At 40.3% G+C, this 15,308-nt stretch overlaps 1 protein-coding gene across 1 annotated transcript in view; it reads left to right on the forward strand.

The window, feature by feature from the left end:
- BCAT1 (branched chain amino acid transaminase 1) overlaps positions 1-15,308 on the forward strand; it is a 61,203-nt gene that overhangs the window by 36,351 nt on the left and 9,544 nt on the right. Inside the window, exons 5-10 of the mRNA XM_063395229.1 lie at positions 327-446; positions 2,273-2,436; positions 3,777-3,919; positions 9,682-9,767; positions 11,401-11,541; positions 12,667-12,741. Coding sequence (XP_063251299.1) covers positions 327-446; positions 2,273-2,436; positions 3,777-3,919; positions 9,682-9,767; positions 11,401-11,541; positions 12,667-12,741 — 729 coding nt within the window. The remainder of the gene's footprint in view (positions 1-326; positions 447-2,272; positions 2,437-3,776; positions 3,920-9,681; positions 9,768-11,400; positions 11,542-12,666; positions 12,742-15,308) is intronic.

Genomic DNA, 15,308 nt, shown 5'->3' on the forward strand with positions numbered 1-15,308 from the left:
CAGCATGCCCGGCTGAGTTGGCTGCACAGGGAGTTCTCCACATGGTTTGGAGGCAGGAAGGGTCAATGGCTCCTTTTTACCATCTCAGGAGGATACTTTGGAGCAAAGGGGGACATTTGGGATACTGCACAAAAAGGCACAGTAGCTAAGACCATGGGATATTAAATTCTGTGAGGAATGAGCTCAAGGAAGATGTGAACCTTTACAGCACATCACTGTTGCATATCCTGAGGAAGTGTTCCCTGTAGCGTGTGAATCTGTAAAGACCACAAACTGTTCCAGCTTTATTTCTGCTTTTTTTTTTCCCCCTTTCTTTTCCTTCCCAGTCCTTTGACCAGAACGAGCTGCTGGAGTGCATCCGTAAGCTTGTGGAGGTGGAGCAGGAGTGGGTCCCATACTCAACCTCTGCCAGCCTCTACATCCGTCCTACCCTAATCGGAACTGAGGTGTGCAATACTTTTTTTTTTTTTTTTTCTTTTTTTTTTCTTTTTTTTTTCTTTTCCTTTCTTAACTTTTGTTTCTTTAGGTACGAGGCACAGTCCTCCATCCATGAAGGGAAACATTCAGCAGTCAGTAGGTGACAGAATTAAGTTTGGTTTGGTGGTTCTGCTTTGGAGCCAGCTGGAATTTAGCATTGACCACATTGCCACTTAGTGGCCACACTGGTTCAGAGCACGGCAAGCAAACGGAGCAGCTGCTGGCAGTGGGGATGGAGCAGTGCTTGTTAATTGGGGTTGTGCTGAAAGGACACTTACATGTGACATGTAATGTTAAAATCCTGGTAATTCGGAGAGAACATGATGGGACACAAATTCCTGGGTACATTTTGTAATTTCAAGTCATACCTGAACTTAGCCAGCTTTCAGAAGATTTTACCCTGTAAATTCAGATGTCTCAGAAGAGACACTTTCAACAGAACAAAGGACTAGTTCCTCTGACAATTTTTTCTTGAAACTGGCCTTCTAAGAGGCTCCTTAGCAAATAGGTATTAATGTGTCCTCTCTGAGTTTCATTGTGAGTCAGTTCTGTAGCACTGATAAAGGGAATTAGAAACAGAGTTTATTTTATTAAATCCTTCAGGGTTCTTTTTTCAGCCGTAGCAAGAGAAAAACATATAATGGTAGAGCATAGGACAAGGAAGCTAAAGAATGTAGGTTCCAAACTAGGTAAGCTAACTTCTGCAATATCCATATCTGTAGGTAGTGACCACATGTGAATATTTTACATTTCACACAGGTTCTAGGACTCCATTAGTTTAATACTTTAAAACTAATTGCAGATTTTCAGATAAAAGAATCTCCACCCAGTGACTGTAAGGTACTGATACTAAAATTGGGGTGTTTACTCCTGTTCTTGTTTCTGGAAATTCTTTTGCTCTGAGCTTTGTTTCAGGATAGCCAACCCTTGTGGCCTTTCTGCTATCACATGGTGTTTCCAGGTTGCATGTCCTACTAGACCTTTATGAACCACCCCAATTAGAAACCCAGCCAGCACAATCTTTTGAATGATCATGTTAGCAAAAATATCAAGATATCAGTTAATCCTGTTAGAACTCTTTCTGAAGCAGTAAGGTAGACAGAAATCATAGGAACCCTGTCAGCACCTGGAGAACTTTAGCCAACACCAGACTTCTCACCTCCACCTTCAGGTATTGATGATGATGACTTGCTCAGAGAGGAGGGGAAGAAAAAGCTTTTACAGTCTTGGTTATTTCCTGTGCTGTTGTGTGAACTAGCAATGCCAGTTCTAAGTGTCACTGGACAGTTCCTCTCACTAATGCAGCTGACAGTGGTTTCTCCACTGTTGTTACTGCTAGGAGTGGTCTTGCCACTCCTTCCCCTAGAAGGCTTTGTGGGCTTCTGATATGATTAATTCATATAATTATATAGCACTTGGTTAAGCTAATCTTTGAATTCTCAAAAACTTGAAACTACTTGAGAGTACTAGAATAAAATATAGATAAATAGAATGGCTGTAAGTGGATGATGATAGTATATAAAATTAGGGTTGTTATGTTTCCCCCTTGGATGGGGGAAAGGTTTTTTTTGTTTTGTTTTGTGGTTTTTTGGGGGTTTTTTTGTGGGTTTTTTTTTGGTTTTTTGTTTTATTTTGGTTTGGGTTTTTTTTTTATTGCAGCAGTTTGCAGTGTCCTAGTAAAAGCACTCTCATGCTGCAGTTCCACTGGAAGCAGTGTTTCAAAAGCTGATGGTGCAGCACCTGATGTTTGAAGGATACCAGTAACTTTTGATTTGTTTACATTCTTTATTCTCAGCCTTCCCTTGGAGTGAAGAAGCCAACTAAAGCCCTGCTGTATGTCATACTAAGCCCTGTGGGTGCTTACTTTGCAAGTGGAACCTTTAATCCAATATCCTTGTGGGCAGATCCAAAATACGTAAGAGCGTGGAAAGGGGGAACAGGAGACTGCAAAGTGGGAGGGTAAGAAAACATTATTCTTCATTTTATACACAGCTCACAAAGCAGATTTGGTTTTTAGTGAATTATCTAATCCAGCAGAAATACAGACATTAAATGCAGTAGTTAAGCAATGTACTGCAACAAAGAGTTCAAAATTTTACTCTGCAAATATTATTTATGCAAGTCAGTGGCATATTTTTGTTTGAATATTACAGCCAATTGATTTTTTTGCAGCATCACAAGCTGAGGAACTGGAAGGTGTCCACGTAAGACTTTGGCTCTTGCCCTTGCAGCATTTGACACTGAAGTTACCACTTTGTGCTGCATCATCACTGCAGCAGCCTGCTGCCAACAGAGCAGGGAGCAGCTCTGGCTGCTGACCTCCCTCCTTGGATTGTCCTACCCAGGAGTTTCTTTGCTAGGCAGGAAGTCAGTGGCTGTCAAGTGCTGCTCAGCTGAGCTGGTACAATAATTAGAGGGCAGGAAAATAACTTTCCCTCATTCAAGCTGATGTTCTGCACCTTTGTTTATGAGATTTTGCTTACCTCTACAAATATTTTGTTTCCTGTGCATCCTTCATGCATCAGCTGTGAAAGAGTAGTCTGGAGTCATTACTAACATGATTTGTAGGTGAGAACTTGATTTCAGTGTGGTCAGCATTTTGCAGCTGCTGACTTTTGCGTCTTGAACATTGTTGAACATCAGAAGCAAAAAGGGGGTTTTTTCCCTCCTCAAAGCAGCAGGCATTATTCGGTCAGGTTCAGTCTGTAGGCAGCATTTTAGAAAAAGGTTTTCTCCTAAAGGATATGGAATTCATCGAGACACAGTTACATTTCCTGAAATGCTAATTCTGTGAATATCTTTTATTTAAAAAAACCAGCTCGCCTCTGGCGAGCACCTCTGGTGCTCCAAAAGTTTAATCTAATACATATTACCCATCTGATATGAGATAGATGAATTAAAACAAAAAAACCCAAAAAACACCAAAAAAAACACCCCAAAGCTGGAGGGGAATTGCTTTCTCTCCAGGATGCCAACTGCTAAATAAAGATAAATGCTTTCTGAGGGTTTTTAGTTGCAAAGTTAGAATGTCCAGAATATGGAACAAGACAAGTGTTTAAGACAATTTGGATGGATATGTTTGAGTTGTTGATGATGTTCAAAGCATCTTCAAAGTTTTTGGGTTGTAGGTACAAATGATTGGTAAAATACTAGTGGAGTACTTCCAATGAAAATATTTCAGGGACAAGCAGTGATGGTTGCAGAGCACTTGCACATGAGGTAAATGTGCACAAAATCATGTTTAAATTGAGAAGATGCCCAACCAGATGCTCATAACACTTTGTACTTTTTTCCTGAAGGAATTATGGTTCTGCTATTTATGCCCAGCAAGAAGCCCTGGAGTTTGGCTGCCAGCAGGTTTTGTGGCTCTATGGAGAAGATCACCAAATAACTGAAGTTGGAACAATGAATCTGTTTCTCTACTGGGTAAATGAAGATGGAGGTATGGTAACATAAAGCATGCAAACTTTAACAGAGTAGACAATTGGGACTGTAATCCACAAAATGATTATTAGAATGCAGATCATAATCTTTTTAATGAAGGTGGTTGAACAAAGGAAATGCCTATTTTCTTCTGAAAATTACTAGATGTCTAAGTGTGAGAGAAGGGATCTGGAGATCTGTTATCAGCTGTGATTTTTGCCTGCTGATAACAGACTAAACTGCTGGGCTGGTCCACGTGCTCACAAGGGCAGAGTTCAGCCATGCACAAGGTCACACATCAGCTTTGGTGTCAGCAGGATGTGTGGTGTCCAGGGAGGTGTTGGCTCAGAAGCAATGCAGATGTGCTAAAAGGCAGCTTACAGCTGTGCAGCTCTTCAGGCTCCGTAGCTTTGAGTATGAGTGGCTCATCACTTGCTGGCAAATCAAATATTGCTAACCATATCCAAAAGTATTTCAGCATCCAATCCAAAACTGTTTTCCCTGAAGATTTTGAAGTTCTGTCCAGTGGTGGCAGGGAGAGAGAAACATGTCAGGCAGTGTCAGGTATCACTAATGCTCAAAAGATGCTTTCAAGATGTATCATCATTCTTGAACCTATTTTTACCTGTTTCTATCCACAGTCATCTCTGAGCAAGGTATATGCTGATTAAAAACTGTCTAGTTAATGAGTAGCTGGCTATTTAGGCATCTCAAAACCACCCATAGGGTATGCAGGTATTCAGTGCTTGGGAGTTGATAGCTGCACCTGATAACTGGTTTGGAAGACTACAGGCAAGGGAATCAAACCCATGAATGCTGGCTCTCCAAGAAAATGAAATGTTAATGAATTTTTGCATAGCAGCAGATGCAAGGGTCAGGCTGATTTCATTGTAGTGCCATGGATACCTTTGAAAAATGTCAGCTTTCTGACAATGCTCAGTTGCAGAAAACAGGCAAAAACAAAAAACAAAAACAACAAAAAACATTTTGTGGGGATAGCAGTGTGCCTTGGGTAATGTAGTGTTGATGGGAATCCAGCTGCCTGACCCCCATATCCAGTTCCGTTGCTTGTTTTTCCACAAAATCTTTACCACATTTGTGAGAAGAGGGATCATACTCCTTCAGTGTTGAGTGAGTCTGTGAAGCTTTATGAATGAAGTGATAAATATTAGACATTTTCTTCATGTTACAGCAGCAGTTGATTTGTCAGTGTAGATAGATGGCCAAATTTTATGCCTTGTGGAACTTAGCTGGAAAAACATGAAAATAGATTTTAGCTGTTCTGGCCAGGGAAGGACACTGAAGAGGGGACATAATTAGAATTCAATGTTCTCATTGTACTTAAACCAGGAATATGCTGGAAATATGCAGCTGCAGCACCGTACTGTTCCAAAGATCTGCCAATCACTGCGTTACCAGTGCACTGCTGAATGGTGCTATTGTGAGGTGGCTGTAGCAAACAACTTGTAATTCCTGCCACCCAAGCAGGCTGTCTGCTGGCAAACCTGTCATTTCACAGGACATGGGCATTATCCTCCTGGAGCACTCTGCTGTCTCCCAGGGTGTTGAGTAACTCTTAATTTGTGGGATCTTTGGCTGAGAATCACTCAGGCTGCCAACGTGTGTCATCACATACCTGCCTGTGGCTTTGCACAGGATTTGTGCTTGTCATTGTGTTCTGTCACTTCACAAAGGACACTCACTCAGGCTGTGGTTTGGGTTTGTTATGCAAATGCTGCCGCTGAGAGGGATCAAAAAAAAAGTGAGGCAGAAACTGCAGATCATCATCAAAAGGAAATGCTCTTCTTTGTGTATTCTGCTCTCCTTAGTTTATAACCAGAGGCTTATCCCAGTAAAGCCTGGACTGGAAGACAGCCATGCTTCCAGTGGAAGAAGGCTTTCCTTGCAGCCTTTGCTTCAGTTACAGCATTGTGCCTAAAGGTGACATGTTGTCCTGGATGGCAGGAAGAAATACTTTCTTTGTAGCATGAAGAAATACTTTCTTTGTAGCAAAAAGAAAAAAACTGCTCAAGTTTTGGTAAAATAGCGTGACTTGCTCTGTCCTGTTCTTGTATTCCCACTGCTGCTCTGAGGCTTATGATATGGCCAAAACTGGATCCCTGCTATTGCATAAATACTTCATTCATCAAATCCTATTTATAGTTTATGTTCACTAAGTGAAAAATTTAGACACCCTACAGTCCCTTCCATGCACCTCTTCAGAGCATGTTGCTAACCCAAGAAGTTCTTGACATTGAAACTCACTTCTTGTCACAATGTCTGTTCTTCTGCCTAGAATACAGGCTTGGCTTTATGGAAAACCTTAAAATTTAAACATATGTCCAACCTGGAGATTGGCTAACTATCAAATCTGTGTGCGGTTTTGAAAAATTCTTTTTCTTCAAAATGATTTGCAACCATTTGGGCTCTACTTCTATCTTTAATGTTAAGGCATTGTGAATAGTATTGAGGCATTATTTAATATTTTTGTGCAGCAATTGAAATGGTGATTAATAGTAGCCACTTCAAAATTTCATAAATTAAAAAATAAATCCGTTAAAAGATTCTCTGGAACAATCAGGTAAAATTTAAGGCAAGTTTGCTAAGCATTCTATAGTTGGAACATCAGCTGTGACACTGAAGTGTCTTGTACAATTAATTACAGTACTAATCAAATGAGGATTGTAATTTCTGTTCTAGTAGAGAGCCACAGCAATAGAGTGGAGGGAGACCAGGAAATGAGTGAGGTGGCAGACAGAGCAAAGGATGAAAAAGTAATTGAGGAAAGCAAGTTAACAGACAGACATAAAGGTAGTGATTGCATGAGGGAAGAGTTGAAGAAAAGCCTGAGGGAAATAGGAAGAAAGACCCAGAACTGGTAGAAGAAGTTAACTGTTAATGTTAGTGAAAACAAGGTTTTCTGGGTTCTCCTTGATCCTGACGTTCCCTTGGAATTTATCACTTTGGTAAAATATATATTTAGGTGAATTTCACTGAATTGTTACAGTACTGAAGGCATCTCATGAGTGTAATCTTACCTGCTTTGTGTTGATAAGTACAGATGTTTAAAAGCTGAAGTTGTGTAATATGGAAAACCTTGTTTTTAAAACCCCTTTAAACACTCTGATGGAATTCTGTTGTTAGAGCAAGCCTATACCAGGTTTAACAGGGCACTGGGCAGACAGTACTGCTGGTATAACAATAACAGGAGTCAGCTGAAGAGAAACCCTGACATTTCCCTTCAATGCTTTTCTCCCACTTTTTGCAACTATACGTTTTAAGTCCATCAAAATAACTCAGAAGGCAAATGGAGTCTGTGAGCTCACAGTCTGTTTTTTGGGAGATGGACAAGCTGATGTCACATGGATCCTGGCTTGGCATCAGTTCACAGAGAGGATGAGCTTTTGGCGTGCCATGCTGGGCAGTGTTATCATCTCTGCCGGATACCAGGGGAGCAGATGTTCCCTGGGTGGCCCCAGGCTGGGAGGCATCAGATGTAGGCTTGACAAAATTCTACAGAGCAGCCTGTTTGGAACATTTTGAGACTTTCATGTCCTGTCTGCTCAGTGCTGTTTGGCGGCTGGTTTGGCCTGGCACCTTTTCAAACTAGCTCAAATCAATTAATATATGTTATTGAGCTTAAACAGGTTCTGGACAAGATCTGTGACAACATCACCAGACAGAGAAATGTAATCACAATCTTTGGTATCAAAGTCCACAGTATTTGAAGTTTTCTGTTAAAGAAAGGAGTGTGTTAGATTGTGACTGGGTCACAAATGCAGAATATCAGGTTTTCAGTGTTTAGAGTCAGGTGAGCCCTGTGGCTCATGGAAAGTTTTAAAGTCTTCTCCTTGTGATAGTTGTGCCAGAATTGGGACCAGACATGCATCACAAGTAGGAATTATGCTAGACAGACTCCAAAAAGGGCGTGCTGGTATTCCTGAGTGTATGAGAAAGAAGAGATGGCTGATGTAATTACAAGTCTGGGATAGGTTGGGGAATGACACTATGGGCTAGTCAAACCAGAGCAGAGCACACAGCCTGTTCTAGGGCAGCATTGCTGTACATTTTGTTATGGCAGTTTACACCTATTACTGATGTGTGTATAAATCCTCATAAAAGGAACATGGAAGCACTGCTAGGAGAGTCCAAACTAATAAATCAAGGTGTGGCTGAATTAGAAAGTAGCAGGTACTTCCTGAGAAAATGGACAGTGAGCAGCAGATTCAATGAATTTATCCTCCACTTCCCCTATCCCATCTCAGCTCCCATTGCCCACTCTTGCAGAGGGGGGGAGCCCAGGATGAACTCAGAACAGAGCTGGCACGCAAAGTTTGTGCACAGAAATATCTCATTGAGTGCTGAAAACAGCACTGAGCAGCTGAGCTCAACCTGCTCCCACAGACCAAGGACAAATCCCATGTTTCTCTCTTCTATCCAGCTGCAAGTATTCACAGGATCTACAGAAATATTTTAAAGAGAGGTTCTCCTTTGAGAAAGGTTCAGTCAGGTCTGGATCCAGTGATCTTTTTGCAGCCAGGGAGAAAGGGGACATAAGATATTTATCTTCATGTTTTTATTGGGTTTTTTAAGTGACTTAGGTAAAAAATAAACAAAACTCTTAATGATTTGTGGATTTATTGAGCAGGGATAGTATCCTTGTAAGGTAAAGAAAGAAAAAGGATTATAAGTAGGGAAATAAAGTGGTTAGGAAAAAAAATGAAGAGTACTACTGAAAGACTCTGGATGTCTTGACTTCTCAGTGCAAAATTGAGACTGTCTTAAAAGCCTCTGTGTGAAAAGAGTGAAAGGTCAGTCTTCTCTGATAATAGAAACCAGTGAGTACACTATGTGATGGCTTAAAGTGAAAAAGATTAACTGATTGCTGCAGAGATCAGATGGAAGAACAAAGTTTACATATAAACTTGTGTTTTAAGTGTTTACCAAGCATGGATTGTTTAACCACATGTTTACTGTTTACCATTTATCTACCATTTCATTAATTTTATTAGATGAACATTTTTCTAATCCTCTTTTTCAAAAGCAAACAAGAAACACTAGCTAACAAACCAAACTAGCTGAACAACTTGAATTATTGTTTTTGTTATATTTTTCTTATGATTGCTCTAATTGTGTAAAGAGAAAATCAGCACAGAGAAAGGGTGTCTAGATTACCACAAAGGATCATTAAGGAAATCTCCTTCCAAGGAGGGTTAGCAAGATTTCCAAGTTCATTAAATGAACTTCAAAATTTTTGGTGAATGTTTCATATTGCTGCTGTGAAATAGGTATGTTAAATCCCATATTCCTGAATTAAGTACAGCATTTCAGGGAAAGTTGTGATCTGCCCTGGGATTATTAGGCATGACTTCCCCTCTGCCTTTCTGCTGTGAATCTGGAGACTGAACCATTTCATAGTTTACAATAGTAACACAGTGCAATTGCACAGTTACACGTACAATGCACTGAGGAATAAAACCACCTACAGGGAATTAGGCATGTATATATTAATGTATTAAATATGTTTCTTCCCCACCCACTGAAGTGTATGCAAAAGGTTCCAAACACTCACCAACAGCTTACTTGAACTGAGTATCTGTTTGTATTCTTGGAGAGCTCTGGTAAATGTTGTATTTTATGGGATAGGGATTATTTTTGACACCACAGAATCATGGAATATCCTGAGTTGTGAGGGACACACGTTTGGTGTAGTATCAGTAAACTTTTGCTGGTTTGTTTCTTTCTTTGTTTTTCAACCAGTGCTTCTCTTTTGTTTGGCAGAAAATGAACTGGCAACGCCACCTTTAGATGGCATCATCCTTCCAGGAGTGACAAGGCAAAGCATTTTGGATCTGGCACGCAGCTGGGTGAGTGTTTTGGCACTAGTGGTTTCAGTCATCCTGTTACAATTTCAGCAGAAGTAAACATTTCTGGTGCTCAGCACCTTAAAATTCAACTGATGTGTTCAAATCATACAATCATAGACAAGTCTGGCTTCCTAGAATCATGCAAAGGTCTGGGTGGAAAGGGACCTTAAAGATCATCTCATTCCACTGTCCCAGGCTGCTCAGAACCCCATCCAACCTGGCATTGGAAAGAACCTTTAAAGGCTGTCTGTTCCAGCTTCCCTGCAGTGAGTAGGGGCATCTTCAACTCAATCAAATTGCTCAGAGTGGTGTCCAGCCTGTCACAAACTCTGCTTTCAAGGTCCCTCTGGATGGCCCCTCCTCTCTTCAGTGTGTCAGCTGCTCCACACAGCTTGGTGTTGCTGACAGGGCTTGCTGAATGTGCACTCAGTCCCTTTAACCTAGTGGGAACTAAGGGCGTGCTAATTCAGGGATTCTCAGGAGCATCATCAGAATACCCCCACCTGTCCCACAGAACAATGCCAAGCTTGTTAAAGCAGCTCCGTGTAGTATTTAACATGAAAATTCTCATTAAATCATTGGTACCAGCAAGGAAACAAAGAATTACCATGCATGACCATAGCTACACTTCAGTCATCAGCTCATTATTTCTGCATTGAGTTCTCATGCTTCCAACCTTGTTTTTACTAACTAGCATGCAGCCAACCCAGCCACAGTCTTGAAGTCATCTGTCTGTTTCCTGTTCTATAGTGTAGCAATCCAAGAACTTATCTGGACACTTGGGACTAGATCATTTCTTGAAATACAACAAACTCTGCCTTACTGTATTCAAAGGTTTTATTGCAGCCTGGGTAAGGATGCTGCACAGCCAAAGGCTCATCAAGCCCAGCATCCTGCCTCCTGGGATTATGCTTAGAGTGGGATAAGGGGAATTACCACATACATGAATTAAAAATTTCAAAGTCTGATGTTTATTTTGTTCTTGAAACACATCCCTTAAATTGATTCCTATGAATTCTTCAACTCTTGTAGAAGGTAAAACACTTGCAGTATCAGGACTGTGCAGTGCAAATAGCTTTACTCATACCTGCTGTACAGTTAATTTTTGTATGTGACAGTTGTGTGCTGGCTATAGTGGATAGTTTCACTAGGGATTAAAAAAATACATCACATAAATCGGCCTGGCAGGGGAAATCAATCAACAACAGGTATCTTGCTTAGGAATTGTCTGAGAGTGGGATGCAAAGGCTCTCTTGATGCAGTTGAGTAATTTTTAGACAAACTCTAACATGCTAGAGACGGTGAGTAGAGAGATCCAGTGTCCCATAACAATTCCTCTTTGTTATTCCCTAATGTCATACTGACATTCTGCACCCAGACAGAGGGAAGTGCCACTTAATCCATCAGTATTGTAGCTAGCAAACCACAGGCATCTTTGTAGGGCATTTTTTTGATGAAAATCCATCTCGTGTGATACTGGGATGTTTGAAAAGATCACAAGATCAGAGTCAAAACTTGACTTATTGTCACTAGGCTAAAAGTTCTACTGGAAATGTTTCAATGTAGAAAACAAAAATACTAATTACAGTACTAAATACTGTTACAATGTTTATGGTTGCTTCTTCTTGTGCAGGGAGAATTTAAAGTGTCAGAACGATACATCACCATGAGTGACCTGACAACTGCCTTGGAAGAGAACAGAGTGAAGGAGATGTTTGGTGCTGGAACAGCTTGCATTGTATGTCCCATCTCTAAAATTTTATATAAGGGCAAGGTAAGGAAATGTGTCTTTTTTTTTACCCCTTTTCATCTTTCTTCTGAATTTTATCACAGTTAATTGTAACTGAAGCCAAAACCAAGGGAGATAGAAAAGGTGCACTACCTGGAAAGATGAACAGTGTCAGTATGTTATTTCCCAAGTGAGTTACTGGTTGTCAGAAGGGAACTTTCACTCTTGTCTTCTGGGGTTTTTCCTAATAGCTGAAAATATAAAATCTCAAGTTCTGGGAAAGTGAAAGAAAAAAAAAAAGTTCCCAGCCTGTTTGCAAATATAGAAAAATACATTCTTCCTTATTTCGTTTTTTCAGTATTTTTTGCTAAGGTACCTGGGAAGGGTGAGGAGAGAAAAGATTTTCATGGGGAATCAAATTTCTGAGCCACTGCTGTCCTTCCTTCTCCAGTTCCTGTGTTCTTCAGCCCTCATTGCAGGGATCCCAGCTCTGCTGGAGGAGCTGTTTCAAGACAGTGCACGGGTGCTGTCACCTGCTGTTCACCATGTGGGAGATTCCTCCTGCACAGGGGGAATTCCCCAGGCATTCAGAATGTTCAGCTCACTTGATGCCTTTTAGTCAGCACAGAGTTAGTTCAGAGGACATGGGCTAGTGCAGCTGCATAAAGGGCTGTGCTTTGTCCATTAAACATGACAAGTAAAATAAATGTCTGTTTTATTATGCTTCCTGAATGAATAAAATAGAATAAATGTATCACTATTACCTGCTGCTAAGATAATATGAGACATCAAGGTGCCAAGTGATAACTGTAAAAGTAAGTGTTATATTTCTAAACAATATACTTTGAAATGAAATACTGTATATAATGTTACTACTCCTGCCTGCAAATATTCCCTCCATTTTGGACAGATCTCTTGGAAGGCTTACCCTTATTGAGCAACAACATAACAGTTTAACTTTTCACTGGTTTAGCAATGCACTCCTGTTTAAAAAACCCAACCAAAAAACCCCAAACTAATCACCTTTTCATACTCATAAGGAGGGCTAACCAGCAGGATAAATATTTATTAAATTTTTTGGCAGCCCTAAGGTATTTATATATATGTAAAGCTATTATTACATGTTATTCTCTTTCTCTCCCCTTCTCCCTCTCTTTTATTTCATGCCAGCACTTGCACATTCCAACTATGGAGAATGGGCCTGAGTTAACAACCCGTTTCCTGAATAAGCTAAGTGATATCCAGGTAAGTTTTTTCCTCTTCTAATAATACAAATAAAATAATAAAAGGTGAACATTTGAAAGGAGTGGAAAATAATATTTTAGTAGTGATCCTATTAATGGCATTATACAGTAATATAGACCCTTTTGTCTAATGTGATTATTCTGTCAATTTTCTTTCATTGAGAAAGTATGATAGGGATAAAGTATAGTCTAATTTTTCCCTACTCATCTTGGAAGCTGGGTAAGAGTTGCAAGATATTACTGATACCAGTGAAATCTAATACTGTTGTTAGAGGTGGCTTTTTAAGGGAAGAAGACAATTATGAAGCATCTTAACCACAATCACAAATGAGTGCAGGTTAATCAATAAAGGGATGAGTGAAGCAGTTAAACACTCACTGGGCACAGCCAGCTGATCATCATTTCCATTTCTCATTATCTTCCCAATCACACGGTCACTTCCCATTCTTAACACAGTTCCCTCCTCTGTCATTTGCTAAATATCAAAGTCTGTTTGGAATCTGTGCTTTATCTCCAGGATCCAATACCATTTCAGGTGAAGTCAATGAGCAGCAGGTGATGGCCCTTCTTATTTAAGTTGTCTGGGGTTTTTTCCTTATTTAGTGTAGTTTATAGTGTGGGGGATTTGGGGATGGGAGAAGGTCTTGGCAAGTTACAAAGCCCCGTTATTTAAGATCTGATAGCAGTTGCTTGGCAGTATTGCCAGGATTTCTTCAAACTGAGTCTGATGGTTTCCGTTCTACATTTTTGGCTCAAAGTGTTCTTAGATTTGCCACTAAAATTTCCATGTTCCTGCCAGTGATGCCGTGATCTGTTTCTTTCTCCCTTGAGATAGTGAGCAGCATAAGACAGATTTATCCAGCCTTTTCCCTGGGGCGTCCTTCCCTGCCCTCCCTGATCACAGAATGTCAGAATGGGTCAGGCTGGAAGGGCCCACAGCATTCTGTCCAGACAGTTCTGGAATATCTCCAGTGAGGGAGACTCCACATCCTCTCTGGATAATCTGTTCCAGTGCTCAGTCACTGCACAGTTCCTCACGTTCAGGTGAACTTCCTGGGCATCATCACTTCCTGCCCATTGTCTCTTGCCTTGTCACCCTCCTTTTCCACCACCAAACTCAGGAGGAGGCTGAAAAAGTGTGGATTGTTACTGCACATTATCTTTTTTGGACTTTTTCACTTCACTTGCCTGTTGATGTGGACTTTTTCACCTTACAGCTGTGTAATAGTCTGTGTTCATTAGTTACATGCCAGGAGAAATTTTGTTACTCCTGGAAAATGCTGCACTATTATGTATATGCTTAGTTCTGTGTTCTCTACATTCTTAAAAAAAATCAGGAGAGTTAGAATATGTAATCATTGAAAACATGATTTTAAAGAGATTGGTGATTGCTTCCCCATTAAGAGTCAATCAGTGGTTGCTGGTTGTGTTTCTGCACCTTTCTGTCTGTGGAGAGATGGGTTCATATCCAGAAGGACCCCATGATGTCACACAGAAAACAGTGCTGCAACACAAAAAATGGGCTATATAATAATCTTCAAATGTCAGAGGGGAATCTTTGACCAAGATCTTTCTCTACCAAGTGAAAAAAATAGCAGATCTCTTTGCATTATCACTGGATTATTGTCATATCATTTGGACAGTCTGAGGCCATAATTCCAAAGAATCTTCTAGTTTTGAAGAATAAAATGCAATAGAAATAGCAGTCAAACACAGCTTTGGTCTCTGTGCTGTTCTGCTGCTGGGGCAGTGCATCCATTTCATGTTGAACAATGGGAATTTGTAAAAAAGTAGAAATTCTCAGCACCACAATGTTCTGAATGTACACCTGTGAGGAAAAAGTGCAGGCTCCAAAGCCACTGTCACTATACCAGTTCCCTTGTGTGCAGTACATGCTTTTTTTTAATTTTTATATTCTCCTCATTATTGTGTTTCCAAGTCTGTTTTCATGCTGCCTATTGTTCTTTTGCAAGTCTGCTGTGTTCAGTGGATGCTTTAGATGTGGACAGCTGTTCAGTGGAACCAGAGCTGGAGTAACAAATTAGAAACTCGTGGGCAGAACTGATCCAATTTCTCATGCCAGTTGAGAGAGACAGTGGTGGCACTGCAATACACATTTCCCTTCCTGTCACTGAGTAGATATCACGATTACTAAAGGATGATAAAGACTTCAAATTCAAGAGCATACATTATATAAATTAATGGTGTGCTTATGAATGAATTAGTAATAGTACACTCTTCCAAAGCTGCTCAAGATTTAGGGACAAGGTTCTTTTCCCTGGGAATACACTCACTGAAATACCACTCAGATGTATTCTGTGGGTTTGCATCCATGCTTTGAGAATAAATAAGCTTTTGCTGTGCCCTTCGAGACATAGATTAAGCTGCAACTTGAAAGGGCTGGATAGAAAATAAGGTATATTGCTTATACCACGTGTTATTAAATACATTTAAACACTGCAGGCAAGACAGCAGAGACATTTAATCAAACCCCCTTTCTTTCCCTGGGCAGTGGAAAACAACCAAAAAGGACCATATATGTGTTAATTTTCACAAAGAATGACCTGG

Source organism: Prinia subflava, chromosome 4, assembly GCF_021018805.1.
Source record: "Prinia subflava isolate CZ2003 ecotype Zambia chromosome 4, Cam_Psub_1.2, whole genome shotgun sequence".
NCBI classification, from domain to species: domain Eukaryota; kingdom Metazoa; phylum Chordata; class Aves; order Passeriformes; family Cisticolidae; genus Prinia; species Prinia subflava.